Below are 12,031 nucleotides of genomic sequence, written 5' to 3'. Positions count from 1 at the left end.
AAATTTGTTGCAAGTAATATATCTCTATTTCCAACCAATAGCTCAATACATAGTATCAGTATTAGGAATAAGAACAATCCACATAAAGACCTAAAATCACTTACCTTGGTCCAAAAACGGTCCAATATTCAGGAACACACATTTTCAATAAATTTCCAGAACCATTAAAAACTAGGTTTCAGATAAAGCATCGTATGAACATAGTTTGAAAGACTTTTTGATAGGCAACTCCTTCTACTCTGAAGACGAATATCTTAAGCAAAAATGTCTGTTAGATTTCAGTTTCGACAGCACTTGGTCATAACAGCCAAGATTAGGTATTTTGTGTATGATAAATTTATTAAAAGTGCATAACTGTTTTTCATTCTGACAGTGTATTAATTCTGTAAATATTAGCATTTCCAGCTTACTGCAACGTATTCGTCTATTTTGACAATCTCCTGACAAATGATGAGGATGGTAAGTATTGTTTTCAAATGCTTTATGTTTTTTATGTTATACCTTATGACATGTTCCACAACCACGAGAATCATCTAATTTTTTAGGTCTAAGGAACGAAAATTGAATCTAATCTAATCTAATCGAAAAGTTATCTACAACTTGTACAGAAATCAGACTGCAGTCATACGAGTCAAAGGACACGAAAGTAAAGCAGTAGTTACGAAAATAGTGAGACATGTATGTTGCCTATCCACAATTGTATTCAGTCTTTAGACTGAGCAATCTATTAAGAAAAACAAGGAGAAATTAGGGAAGGGGTTTAATCTTCAGGAGAAGAAATAATAACTTTGTGATTTGATGAGGACATTGTAATTTTATCAGACGGGGCAAAGGACTTGGAAGAGCTGTTGAGGAATGGACAGTGTCTTGAAAAGAAGTTATAAGTGATCTACAAAAATAAAATAAGACTAAATGAATGCAGCTGAGTTAAATCAGGGGACGTTGAAGGGATTAGATTACGAAATGAGACACTAAAAGTAGATGAGTTTTGTTAGGGCGCAAAATAACAGGAGATGGCCGAAGAAGTGAAGATATTAATGCAGACAAGCAATACAAAGAGAAAAGTTTCGGAAAGACAGAAATTTGTTGACGTTAAATATACATTTAGTTGTTAGGAAGACTTCTTTGAAGTCGTTTGTCCGGACTGTAACCTTATACGGAAGTGAAACGTGGTCGATAAACAATTCCAACAAGACGAGAAAAGTAGCTTTTGAAATGTGGTGCTACAGTGGTGCACTAAGGATCAGATTATGGTAGATCGGATATGTAATGGGGAGGTGGTTGTTGTTATGGTCTTCCTCTCCGCAGACTAGTTTGATGCAGCTCTCCATGCTACTCTATTCTGTGCAAGACTCTTCATCAACAAATAACTACTGCAACATACATCCTCCTGAATCTGCTTAGCATATTCATCTCTTGCTCTCCCTCTATGATTTTTACAATCCATGCTTCCCTCCAGTACTAAAGTGGTGATCCCCTGTTGTCTCAGAATGTGTCCTATCAACCGATCCCTTTTTTTTAGTCAAGCTACGCCACAAATTTCTTGTCTCCCCAATTCTGTTAAGTCCCTTCTCATTATATATGTGATCTACCCATCTAATCTTCAGCATTCTTCTGTAGCACCACACTTCAAAAGGTTCTATTCTCTTTCTTTCCAAACTGTTTATCGTCCGTGTTTCACTTCCATACATAGTTACACTCCAGAGAAATACACTCCTGGAAATGGAAAAAAGAACACATTGACACCGGTGTGTCAGACCCACCATACTTGCTCCGGACACTGCGAGAGGGCTGTACAAGCAATGATCACACGCACGGCACGGCGGACACACCAGGAACCGCGGTGTTGGCCGTCGAATGGCGCTAGCTGCGCAGCATTTGTGCACCGCCGCCGTCAGTGTCAGCCAGTTTGCCGTGGCATACGGAGCTCCATCGCAGTCTTTAACACTGGTAGCATGCCGCGACAGCGTGGACGTGAACCGTATGTGCAGTTGACGGACTTTGAGCAAGGCCGTATAGTGGGCATGCGGGAGGCCGGGTAGACGTACCGCCGAATTGCTCAACACGTGGGGCGTGAGGTCTCCACAGTACATCGATGTTGTCGCCAGTGGTCGGCGGAAGGTGCACGTGCCCGTCGACCTGGGACCGGACCGCAGCGACGCACGGATGCACGCCAAGACCGTAGGATCCTACGCAGTGCCGTAGGGGACCGCACCGCCACTTCCCAGCAAATTAGGGACACTGTTGCTCCTGGGATATCGGCGAGGACCATTCGCAACCGTCTCCATGAAGCTGGGCTACGGTTCCGCACACCGTTAGGCCGTCTTCCGCTCACGCCCCAACATCGTGCAGCCCGCCTCCAGTGGTGTCGCGACAGGCGTGAATGGAGGGACGAATGGAGACGTGTCGTCTTCAGCGATGAGAGTCGCTTCTGCCTTGGTGCCAATGATGGTCGTATGCGTGTTTGGCGCCGTGCAGGTGAGCGCCACAATCAGGACTGCATACGACCGAGGCACACAGGGCCAACACCCGGCATCATGGTGTGGGGAGCGATCTCCTACACTGGCCGTACACCACTGGTGAACGTCGAGGGGACACTGAATAGTGCACGGTACATCCAAACCGTCATCGAACCCATCGTTCTACCATTCCTAGACCGGCAAGGGAACTTGCAGCTCCAACAGGACAATGCACGTCCGCGTGTATCCCGTGCCACCCAACGTGCTCTAGAAGGTGTAAGTCAACTACCCTGGCCAGCAAGATCTCCGGATCTGTCCCCCATTGAGCATGTTTGGGACTGGATGAAGCGTCGTCTCACGCGGTCTGCACGTCCAGCACGAACGCTGGTCCAACTGAGGCGCCAGGTGGAAATGGCATGGCAAGCCGTTCCACAGGACTACATCCAGCATCTCTACGATCGTCTCCATGGGAGAATAGCAGCCTGCATTGCTGCGAAAGGTGGATATACACTGTACTAGTGCCGACATTGTGCATGTTCTGTTGCCTGTGTCTATGTGCCTGTGGTTCTGTCAGTGTGATCATGTGATGTATCTGACCCCAGGAATGTGTCAATAAAGTTTCCCCTTCCTGGGACAATGAATTCACGGTGTTCTTATTTCAATTTCCAGGAGTGTATATTCAGGAAAGTCAGGAAAGACTTCCTACTACTTAAATCTACGAGGGATGGAACTTTAATAGTGGCAGCTATTCATTTACAGCTCGAACAAAATAGATACGTGTTTCAAAGTCTTACTGACCTTCAAAGTAGCCACCAGTATTGTGTATAACCCGTTGCCAGCGATGTGGAAGTCGTAGGATACTCTTAGCAGTGCCAGTTGTGTTGACAGTTCGAGCGACGCGGTCTATTGCCCGACGAATTTGTAGCAGTTCTGAAGCGAATGCTTGAAGTGTTTCCTTCAGTTTAGAAATAGAGTTGAACTCACGTGGGCTTACGTCAGGGGAGTGCACTAGGTGGTATAACACTTAGCAGCCCCATCAGTCAAACAAATCAGTTACAGCTTGCACTGTACGTGCTTGAGCACTGTCCTGCAAAATGATGGCCAGACCCTGCAGAAAGTGTCATCACTTCTGTCTCTAAGCTGGTCGTAGGTTGTGTTCCAAAAAATCTACTTGGCCCTGAGTGCCGAATCGTCTGAAGTTCCACGAATATTGATTATTAGTCATATCCTCTGTGCTAAGAAGAACGATGTGCAACGGAAATTTAATTAGTGAAGTCCAGAACGACCGATCAGGGTTTGCTCTTAATTAAACACTTCAAGTAATTTTCTGTCACAGAGTATATGAGGTTATGGATTACAGGAGGAGGAAAGGCATGCCTGTATGCACGTTGCGACGAAGTTTAACGAACTACAGAATTGCACAATGAGCAATTATTTAAAGATGTAGTGTACTCCTGAAATTACATTTACGTGGAACACACATTAAAATACTAATCCTATGGTTCCATGCGAGCAAACGAGAAAAACGCACCAATCATTACTAGTCACCAATGATTTGTGGACTAAGGGAACGCAAGATGAGCACCCGACTGGTCGCACACAAAGATTCAAACTCACCGAGTAAACGAAAGTCACCACTTCCCAATAATAAATGAACTGTAAAAGGTGGCTCGTGACACTCAGCGAGTAGAACCATGAAAGTTAATTGAGCACACAGTACTTGAAATGAATCGTGAGCAATTAAGTACCGAGTTCAGTTCCATTTGAATTTACGTAAAACGATGCTGCATATGGACCATTGCATCTGTAACATGGGTAATGAAGAAAAGAGATGTAAGCAGATTACAGGCATGTGAGATGAAGTTCCTCAGAAGTAGGACAGGAGTAACAAGAAGAAGAGAGTGGATGAGGAATGAAACGGCAAGGAAAATAGTGAAAGCGGAACCCTTGCAGAGAAGGATAGAAACATCAAGGCTAAGATGATATAGGCATTATGGAAAGTGGAAAACAAGAGGATTCCCAAGAAGATACACGAAATGGAGGTGCGAAGGAAACGAACAAAAGGAAGACCGAAGGACAGATAGCTGAGAGGTGTGGAAGAGTGTGCTGAAAAAAGAGGTGAAGACTGGACCAGAGTGAATACAGTAAGATGGTGGGAAAACAAGACTAGACGGCGAGTCTTATGCTCCGAATAGACCCACCCTGGAGCTGGAAACTGTTCAGGTTCATGATGATGACGATGATGATACTGGAACGATCACTTGCGAGAATACCGCACTGCTCGCAACAATGAAGTTTAATCCTTATGAATCCTAGCTCAGAGCTGAACTCCCACTCAAAAACCACTGTTTACAACTGTACAGAAACAAATGTCGTACTCACGTGACCACTGAATAGCGACTCAAGCTTCGCGACTCGACTCTTCCGTTTCCCAGTAATTTCCCTGTGCAAAAATGTAAACTGCCTCGCCTCCGTGTACAAGTGAGGGCGCACTGACCAATTAACAAGATGAGTTTGCCAGTAAGAGCGCAGGTGTCTCATGCAATCAGAAGGCGGGAGAAGCAACACCTTGTTCTTTCAGCGTAAAATTTTCTATAAAGAAACAAACAGTCTTGGTTGCAGGGCTGTAATTATTACTTATTTACCTATGACGCGTTTCGCCTGATTCAGACATCTTCAGACTGGCTGGTATCAGATGGTGTCAGGCACATGAGATACCGAGCACACAAAATGTCCGAACAGATAACTGCCCTCATCCTTGGTGAGGCATGCACCGTAGTCCAACGAATAAAGGATCAGGTGTGGTGACAGATCCATGTAGGCCTGATCCGACATTCGTTGGACTACAGCGCGTGTCTCGCCAAGGATACCGCCCAATGTTTCCAAATAATTGACGAGGGCAATTATTTGCTGGGATGTTTTGTATGCTTAGTATACTGTTTGCCTAACACAATGTAATATCAGCCTACCTGAATGTGACCGAATCAAACCATACACACCATTGATAAATAATAATTACAACCTTGCAACCAAAACTGATTGTTTCTTCGTTGTATATTACTAGTTGCTGTACAAACCTCGCTACGATTTGGTAAAGGTTTTATAAAATTTTAAACTGCATTGAGGTGCTGAAATTTTGAAGACGGCATACCTACTCTTCGATTCTGAAGGCCCAATCGATTGGGTTCACATCTAGGGACGCACAGCCGAGTCTGATGACACAGTGTCGTGGCAGACAGTCGCCACCGAAGCTGGCTTCAGAGATTAACTGGCTTACCAGGTTGCTACAGCAAAGCTAAACCAAGAACTCTCGCCTGAATTTGCCTAGTTTCATGCGTTTGTAATTCCACCCACATTCATTCAAATTAGTGATAATCATTATTTGTGCCTGGTGGTTATAGGTACATATTGTGCTATCAATTGTAATTAGGATGAGAATAAACACATTAAATTTACATATTAAGATAGTAACTGCTCTCGAAAGAACAGGTACCATTGATGACCGTGCAGCTTCTCTAGAATAAATGATAATTAATTGAAACTCTCAGCTGCCAACAGGTGTTGTTGATATACCTCGATGGGGACAGCTGAAAATGTGTGCCCTGGGCGGTGCTCGAACCTGTCGGCAGCTGAGGGCTTCAAATTATCATTTATTCTAGAGAAGCTGCACGGTCATCAATGGTATCTGTTCTTTCGAGAGCAGTTACTATCTTAATATATAGTTAAAGGCTATCCAGCCATTGACCTTCGTCTGTGCGAATGGGCACAGGTTGCCTGAACTCCTACGGGAATCGTCACGTTAGTGTGCATAAGTAATCAGTGGATGGGCAAATATCTATTAGGTGCATTACGTATGTAGATTGTGGACAGTTGGGAATGTGGGTCTCACGGGAAGCGTGCAAGGGATAAGTCCCTGCAGTCGCGCTATTCATCTGTGTCCTCGGTGGCTCAGATGGATAGAGCGTCTAGCATGTAAGCAGGAGATCCCGGGTTCGAGTCCCGGTTGGGGCACACGTTTTCAGCTGTTCCCATCGAGGTATATCAACAACAATTGTCGGCAGCTGAGGGTGTCAATTAGTTATCACTTACATTAAATTTAGTTTCCCAGCGTGATCTACCTCCCTGGCACGAACAGTGTGAACATGTAACATATGAGCAAACGCAGTCAGAGAAAACGACACTTTCCCAAACTTGATAAAGCAAAACCACAAAATAAAACGAGAGGCGGATTGGTTGACGCCTTTCAAGACATGCTTGGAGAGCTACATCGAAACCGTCATCGGACTGAATACGGCAGCAACACAGCAGTGTGTAGGGGTTCCTCGACGCTTGCAGGCGAGCGCACCTCTGGAAGTAGTGGCGGCCGAAGTGCTTCCAGTGGTCGGCGAGTATCTGGTGGACGTGCAGGCGCAGGTCGGCCACCACGGAGAGCCACGCCAGCACGGCCCAGAGCGCGTCCTTCTCGCGGATGTGGTCCGAGCCCGTGCCGAAGCTCTCCTCGCCGCACAGGCACACCAGGCCCGCGTCCATCAGGTTCCCGAAGTACTTCCAGCCCGTCGGCACCTGTGCACCACCTCTCTGTCACACGGACGAGCCACAGATGCCGCCATGAGCAAGTAGAACCTTAAGGTTAGAGGAACATCTATTACGGATATTATCTCGTTGTTTTTCTCCACGAGTTCGACTAATATACGGGGTATTTCAAAGTCTTTCCATCAAACGTCTAGAGCTGACAGATCACGCCATGAGGAATACCGTTTGTTAGAGACAAAACATTCACTGACACTTTCCGGAGACGCAAGGCCTCCTTTACTGTTCGCCGGTCCTGTAAGTCAGGTCTACTAAGCAGGTGTGCTGCATACCACTTACTCCAGAAAACTGATAGAGAGATTTTCAACAAGAAAATTTTAAGAATGAGTATCTCTACGCGAAGAAAGATGTTTCAAAATCTAATGAATAACTTTAATTTCTCTCAGCCCAGCGTCTTTCGTGGAGCCGATGTCTGCATTATACGCAACGCGCATTTCATAAGCACGCAGCCAGGTGCCTATCCCCTGCAGCCTCTCAGGGGCATAACCGATACAAAAGGACAACTACTGCCGCCAGAAGCCTCAGTGAACATTTTGTCTCTAACAAAAGTTCTACATTTACATCTACATCTACATCTACATAGATACTCCGCAAGCCACCGTACGGTGTGTGGCAGAGGGTACCCTGTACCACTACTTGACATTGCCTTTCCTGTTCCACTCGAAAATACAGCGAGAAAAAAACGACTGTCTGTATGCCTCTGTATGAGCCCTAATTTGTCGTGTCTTATCTTCGTGGTCCTTACGCTTCTTGTATGTTGGCGGCAGTAGAATAGTTCGGCAGTCAGCTTCAAATGTCGGTTCTCTAAGGTTTCTCAATAGGTTTTTCGAAAAGAATGTTTCCTTCCCTTCACGGATTCCCATGTGAGTTCCCGAAGCATCTCAATAACACTTCCGTGTTGTTAGAACCCTTTCAAGACTAGCGTGGAGAGTTACATTGAACCCGACTTCGAGCTGAAGATGTCTTCCTTCAATTCGACCTGGTACAGATCACAAGCACTCGACCAGTACTCAAGAATAGGTCGCATCAGCGTCCTATATGCGGTCTCCTTTACAAGTGAATTCTCCCAATAAACCGAAGTAGACGATTCGCCTTTCTTACCACAGTTTTCACATTCTCGTTCCACCTCATATCACTTTGCAATGCTACGCCTAGATATTTAAAGGACTGGACTGTGTCAAGCAGGACACTAGTAAAACTGTACCCGAACATTACAGGTTTGATCTTCCTATTCATCCGCGTTAACTTACATTTTTCCACATTTAGGGCTAGCTGTCATTCATCACACCAACTGGAAATTTTGTCTAAGTCTTCTTGTATCTTCCTACAGTCACTCGACTTCGACACCTTACCGTACACCACGGCACCAATCTGCAACAATTGCAGATTGCTGCCCATCCTGTCAGCTAAATCAGTTATGTATACATAAAACAGCAGTGGTCCTATCACACTTCCCTGGGACACTACTGACGATACCCTCTCTGATGAAAGTTGTTCCCCATGTTTCCTATCACGCCTAGTTGTTTGATGCAAAGACTTCGAAACACCCTGCATAACTCTCTAGTTTTCATGCAGGTCCTGTCTCCCTCTCCTAGTCAATGAAATACCACCAGATATTTATTCATTCCATCAACTGCAGCTCCTTCACACCTACCCCACCTCATCATGCACCACTGTTTCTCCTTTCCTCCCCATTTTTCCCTATCCCTATTCCTCGTCCATCACCATCTCTCCCCACCACTTTTCTCTTTCATATTATGGTCCTACCCACACCCCAAACTACTACTCCCTTCCTGTCTTCCCAAACACCACTCCAACATCCTCTCCATAGATACTACTCATCAGCTCTCTGCACTTATACCCACCCTCTACTACCCTACTAAACACCTAACGTTTTTTCCCTGCAAAAACAGACATTTTTCACAGTGGAGGTCCTTCAACTTTACTGAAAGTGCTGTGCTACCCTTTTTTTAAGAATGCCATATCTACTACATGTTTGAAACATGTTTTTTTTTTGCTTTTATTTTTACATTTTACTTCTTCCTATTTTAATTTCTTTAAGTGAAGGAACTCGTTTCTTTCACATGTTGTTGTTGTGCTCTTCAGTGCTGAGACTGGTTTGAGGCAGCTCTCCATGCTACTCTACCCTGTGCAAGCTTCTTCATCTCCCAGTACTTACTGCAACCTACATCCTTCTGAATCTGCTTAGTGTATTCATCTCTTGGTCTAGCTCAGTGATTTTTACCCTACACGCTGCCCTCCAACGCTAAATTTGTGATGCCTTGATGCCTCAGAACATGTCCTACCAACCGGTCCCTTCTTCTTGTCGAGTTGTGCCACAAACTCCTCTTCTCCCCAATTCTATTCAATACCTCCTCATTAGTTATGTGATCTACCCATTTACTCTTCAGCATTCTTCTGTAGCACCACATTTCGAAAGCTTCTATTCTCTTCTTGTCCAAACTATTTATCGTCCATGTTTCACTTCCATATATGGCTACACTCCATACAAATACTTTCAGAAACGACTTCCTGACACTTAAATCTATACTCGATGTTAACAAATTTCTCTTCTTCAGAAACGCTTTCCTTGCCATTGCCACTCTACATTTTATATCCTCTCTACTTCGACCATCATCAGTTATTTTGCTCCCCAAATAGCAAAACTCCTTTACTACTTTAAGTGTCTCATTTCCTAATCTAATTCCCTCAGCATCACCCGACTTAATTAGACTACATTCCATTATCCTCGTTTTGTTTTTTAGATGTTCATCTTATATCCTCCTTTCAAGACACTGTCCATTCCCTTCAACTGCTTTTCCAAGTCCTTTGCTGCCTCTGACAGAATTACAATTCATCGACGAACCTTATAGTTTTTATTTCTTCTCCGTGGATTTTAATACATACTCCGAATTTTTCTTTTGTTTCCTTCTCTGCTTGCTCAATATACAGATTGAATAACATCGGGGAGAGGCTACAACCCTGTCTCACACCCTTCCCAACCACTGCTTCCCTTTCATGCCCCTCGACTCTTATAACTGCCATCTGGTTTCTGCACAAATTGTAAATAGCCCTTCCCTCCCTGTATTTTACCCCTGCCACCTTCAGAATTTGAAAGAGAGTATTCCAGTCAACATTGTTAAAAGCTTTCTCTAAGTTTACAAATGCTAGAAATTTAGGTTTGCCTTTCCTTAATCTTTCTTCTAAGGTAAGTCGTAGAGTCAGTATAGCCTCACGTGTTCCAGTATTTCTACGGAATCCAAACTGATCTTCCCCGAGGTCGGCCTCTACCAGTTTTTCCATTCGTCTGTAAAGAATTCGCGTTAGTATTTTGCAGTCGTGACTTATTAAACTGATACTTCTATAATTTTCACATCTGTCAACATCTGCTTTCTTTGGTATTGGAATTATTATATTTTTCTTGAAGTCTGAGGGCTTCTCGCCTGTCTCATACATCTTGCTCACCAGATGGTAGAGGTTTGTCAGGACTGGCTCTCCTAAGGCCGTCAGTAGTTCTAATGGAATGTTGTCCACTCCTGGGACCTTGTTTCGACCCAGGTCTTTCAGTGCTCTGTCAGACTCTTCACGCAGTATCGTATCTCCCATTTCATCTTCATCTACCTCCTCTTCCATTTCCATAATACTATCCTCAAGAACATCGCCCCTGTATAGACCCTCTATATACTCGTTCCACCTTCCTGCTTTCCCTTCTTTGCTTAGAACTGGGTTTCCATCTGAGCTCTTGATATTCATGCAAGCGGTTCTCTTTTCTCCAAAGGTCTTTTTAATTTTCCTGTAGACAGTATCTATCTTACCCCTCATGAGATAAGCCTCTACATCATTACATTTGTCCTCTAGCCAACCCTGCTCAGCCATTTTGCACTTCTTGTCGATCTCATTTTTGAGACGTTTGTATTCCTTTTTGCTTGCTTCATTTACTGCATTTTTATATCTTCTCCTTTTATCAATTAAATTCAATATCTCTTCCGTTACCCAAGAATTTCTATTAGGCCTCGTCTTTTTACCTACTTGATCCTCTGCTGCCTTCACTACTTCATCCCTCAAAGCTACCCATTCTTCTTCTACTGTATTTCTTTCCCCCATTCGTGACAATTGTTCCCTTATTCTCTCCCTGAAACTCCCTACAACCTCTGGTTCTTGAATTAATCCAGGTCCGATCTCCTTAAGTTACCGCCTTTTTGCAGTTTCTTCAGTTTTAATCTGCAGTTCATAACCAATGGATTGTGGTCAGAGTCCACATCTGCCCCTGGAAATGTCTTACAATTTAATACCTGGTTCCTAAATCTCGGTCTTACCATTATATAATCTATCTGATACCTTCTAGTATTTCCAGGATTCTTCCATGTGTACAACCTTCTTTTATGATTCTTGAACCAAGTGTTAGCTATGATTAAGTTATGCTCTGTGCAAAATTCTACCATACGGCTTCCTCTTTCATTTCTTACCCCCAATCCATATTCACCTACTATGTTTCCTTCTCTCCCTTTTCCTACTCTCGAATTCCAGTCACCCATGACTATTAAATTTTCGTGTCTGTTCGCTACCTGAATAATTTCTTTTATTTCATGTACTACTGTGGTAGGCGTGGGCTTCGTGTCTATCTTGGCCACAATAATGCATTCACTATGCTGTTTGTAGTAGCTTACCCGCACTCCTATTTTTTATTCATTATTAAACCTACTCCTGCATTACCCCCATTTGATTTTGTATTTATAACCCTGTATTCACCTGATCAAAAGTCTTGTTCCTCCTGCCACCGAACTTCACCAATTCCCACTATATCTAACTTTAACCTACCCATTTCCCTTTTTAAATTTTCTAACCTACCTGCCCGATTAAGGGATCTGACGTCCCACGCTCCGATCCGTAGAACGCCAGTTTTCTTTCTCCTGATAACGACGTCGTCTTGAGTAGTCCCCGCCCGGAGATCCGAATGGGGGAATATTTTACCCCCTGAATAT

At 44.0% G+C, this 12,031-nt stretch overlaps 1 protein-coding gene across 1 annotated transcript in view; it reads right to left on the bottom strand.

Moving 5' to 3' along the window:
• The window catches only part of LOC124788690 (phosphoglucomutase-1-like), a 90,420-nt gene that overhangs the window by 33,356 nt on the left and 45,033 nt on the right, over positions 1-12,031 (bottom strand). The window contains exon 5 of the mRNA XM_047255970.1: positions 6,805-7,037. Coding sequence (XP_047111926.1) covers positions 6,805-7,037 — 233 coding nt within the window. The remainder of the gene's footprint in view (positions 1-6,804; positions 7,038-12,031) is intronic.

The sequence above is a fragment of the Schistocerca piceifrons genome, chromosome 3 (genome assembly GCF_021461385.2).
Source record: "Schistocerca piceifrons isolate TAMUIC-IGC-003096 chromosome 3, iqSchPice1.1, whole genome shotgun sequence".
In the NCBI taxonomy this organism is placed as follows: Eukaryota; Metazoa; Arthropoda; class Insecta; order Orthoptera; family Acrididae; genus Schistocerca; species Schistocerca piceifrons.
Note: the sequence above shows the minus strand (reverse complement) of the source record. Positions and strands in the feature narration are given on the sequence as shown.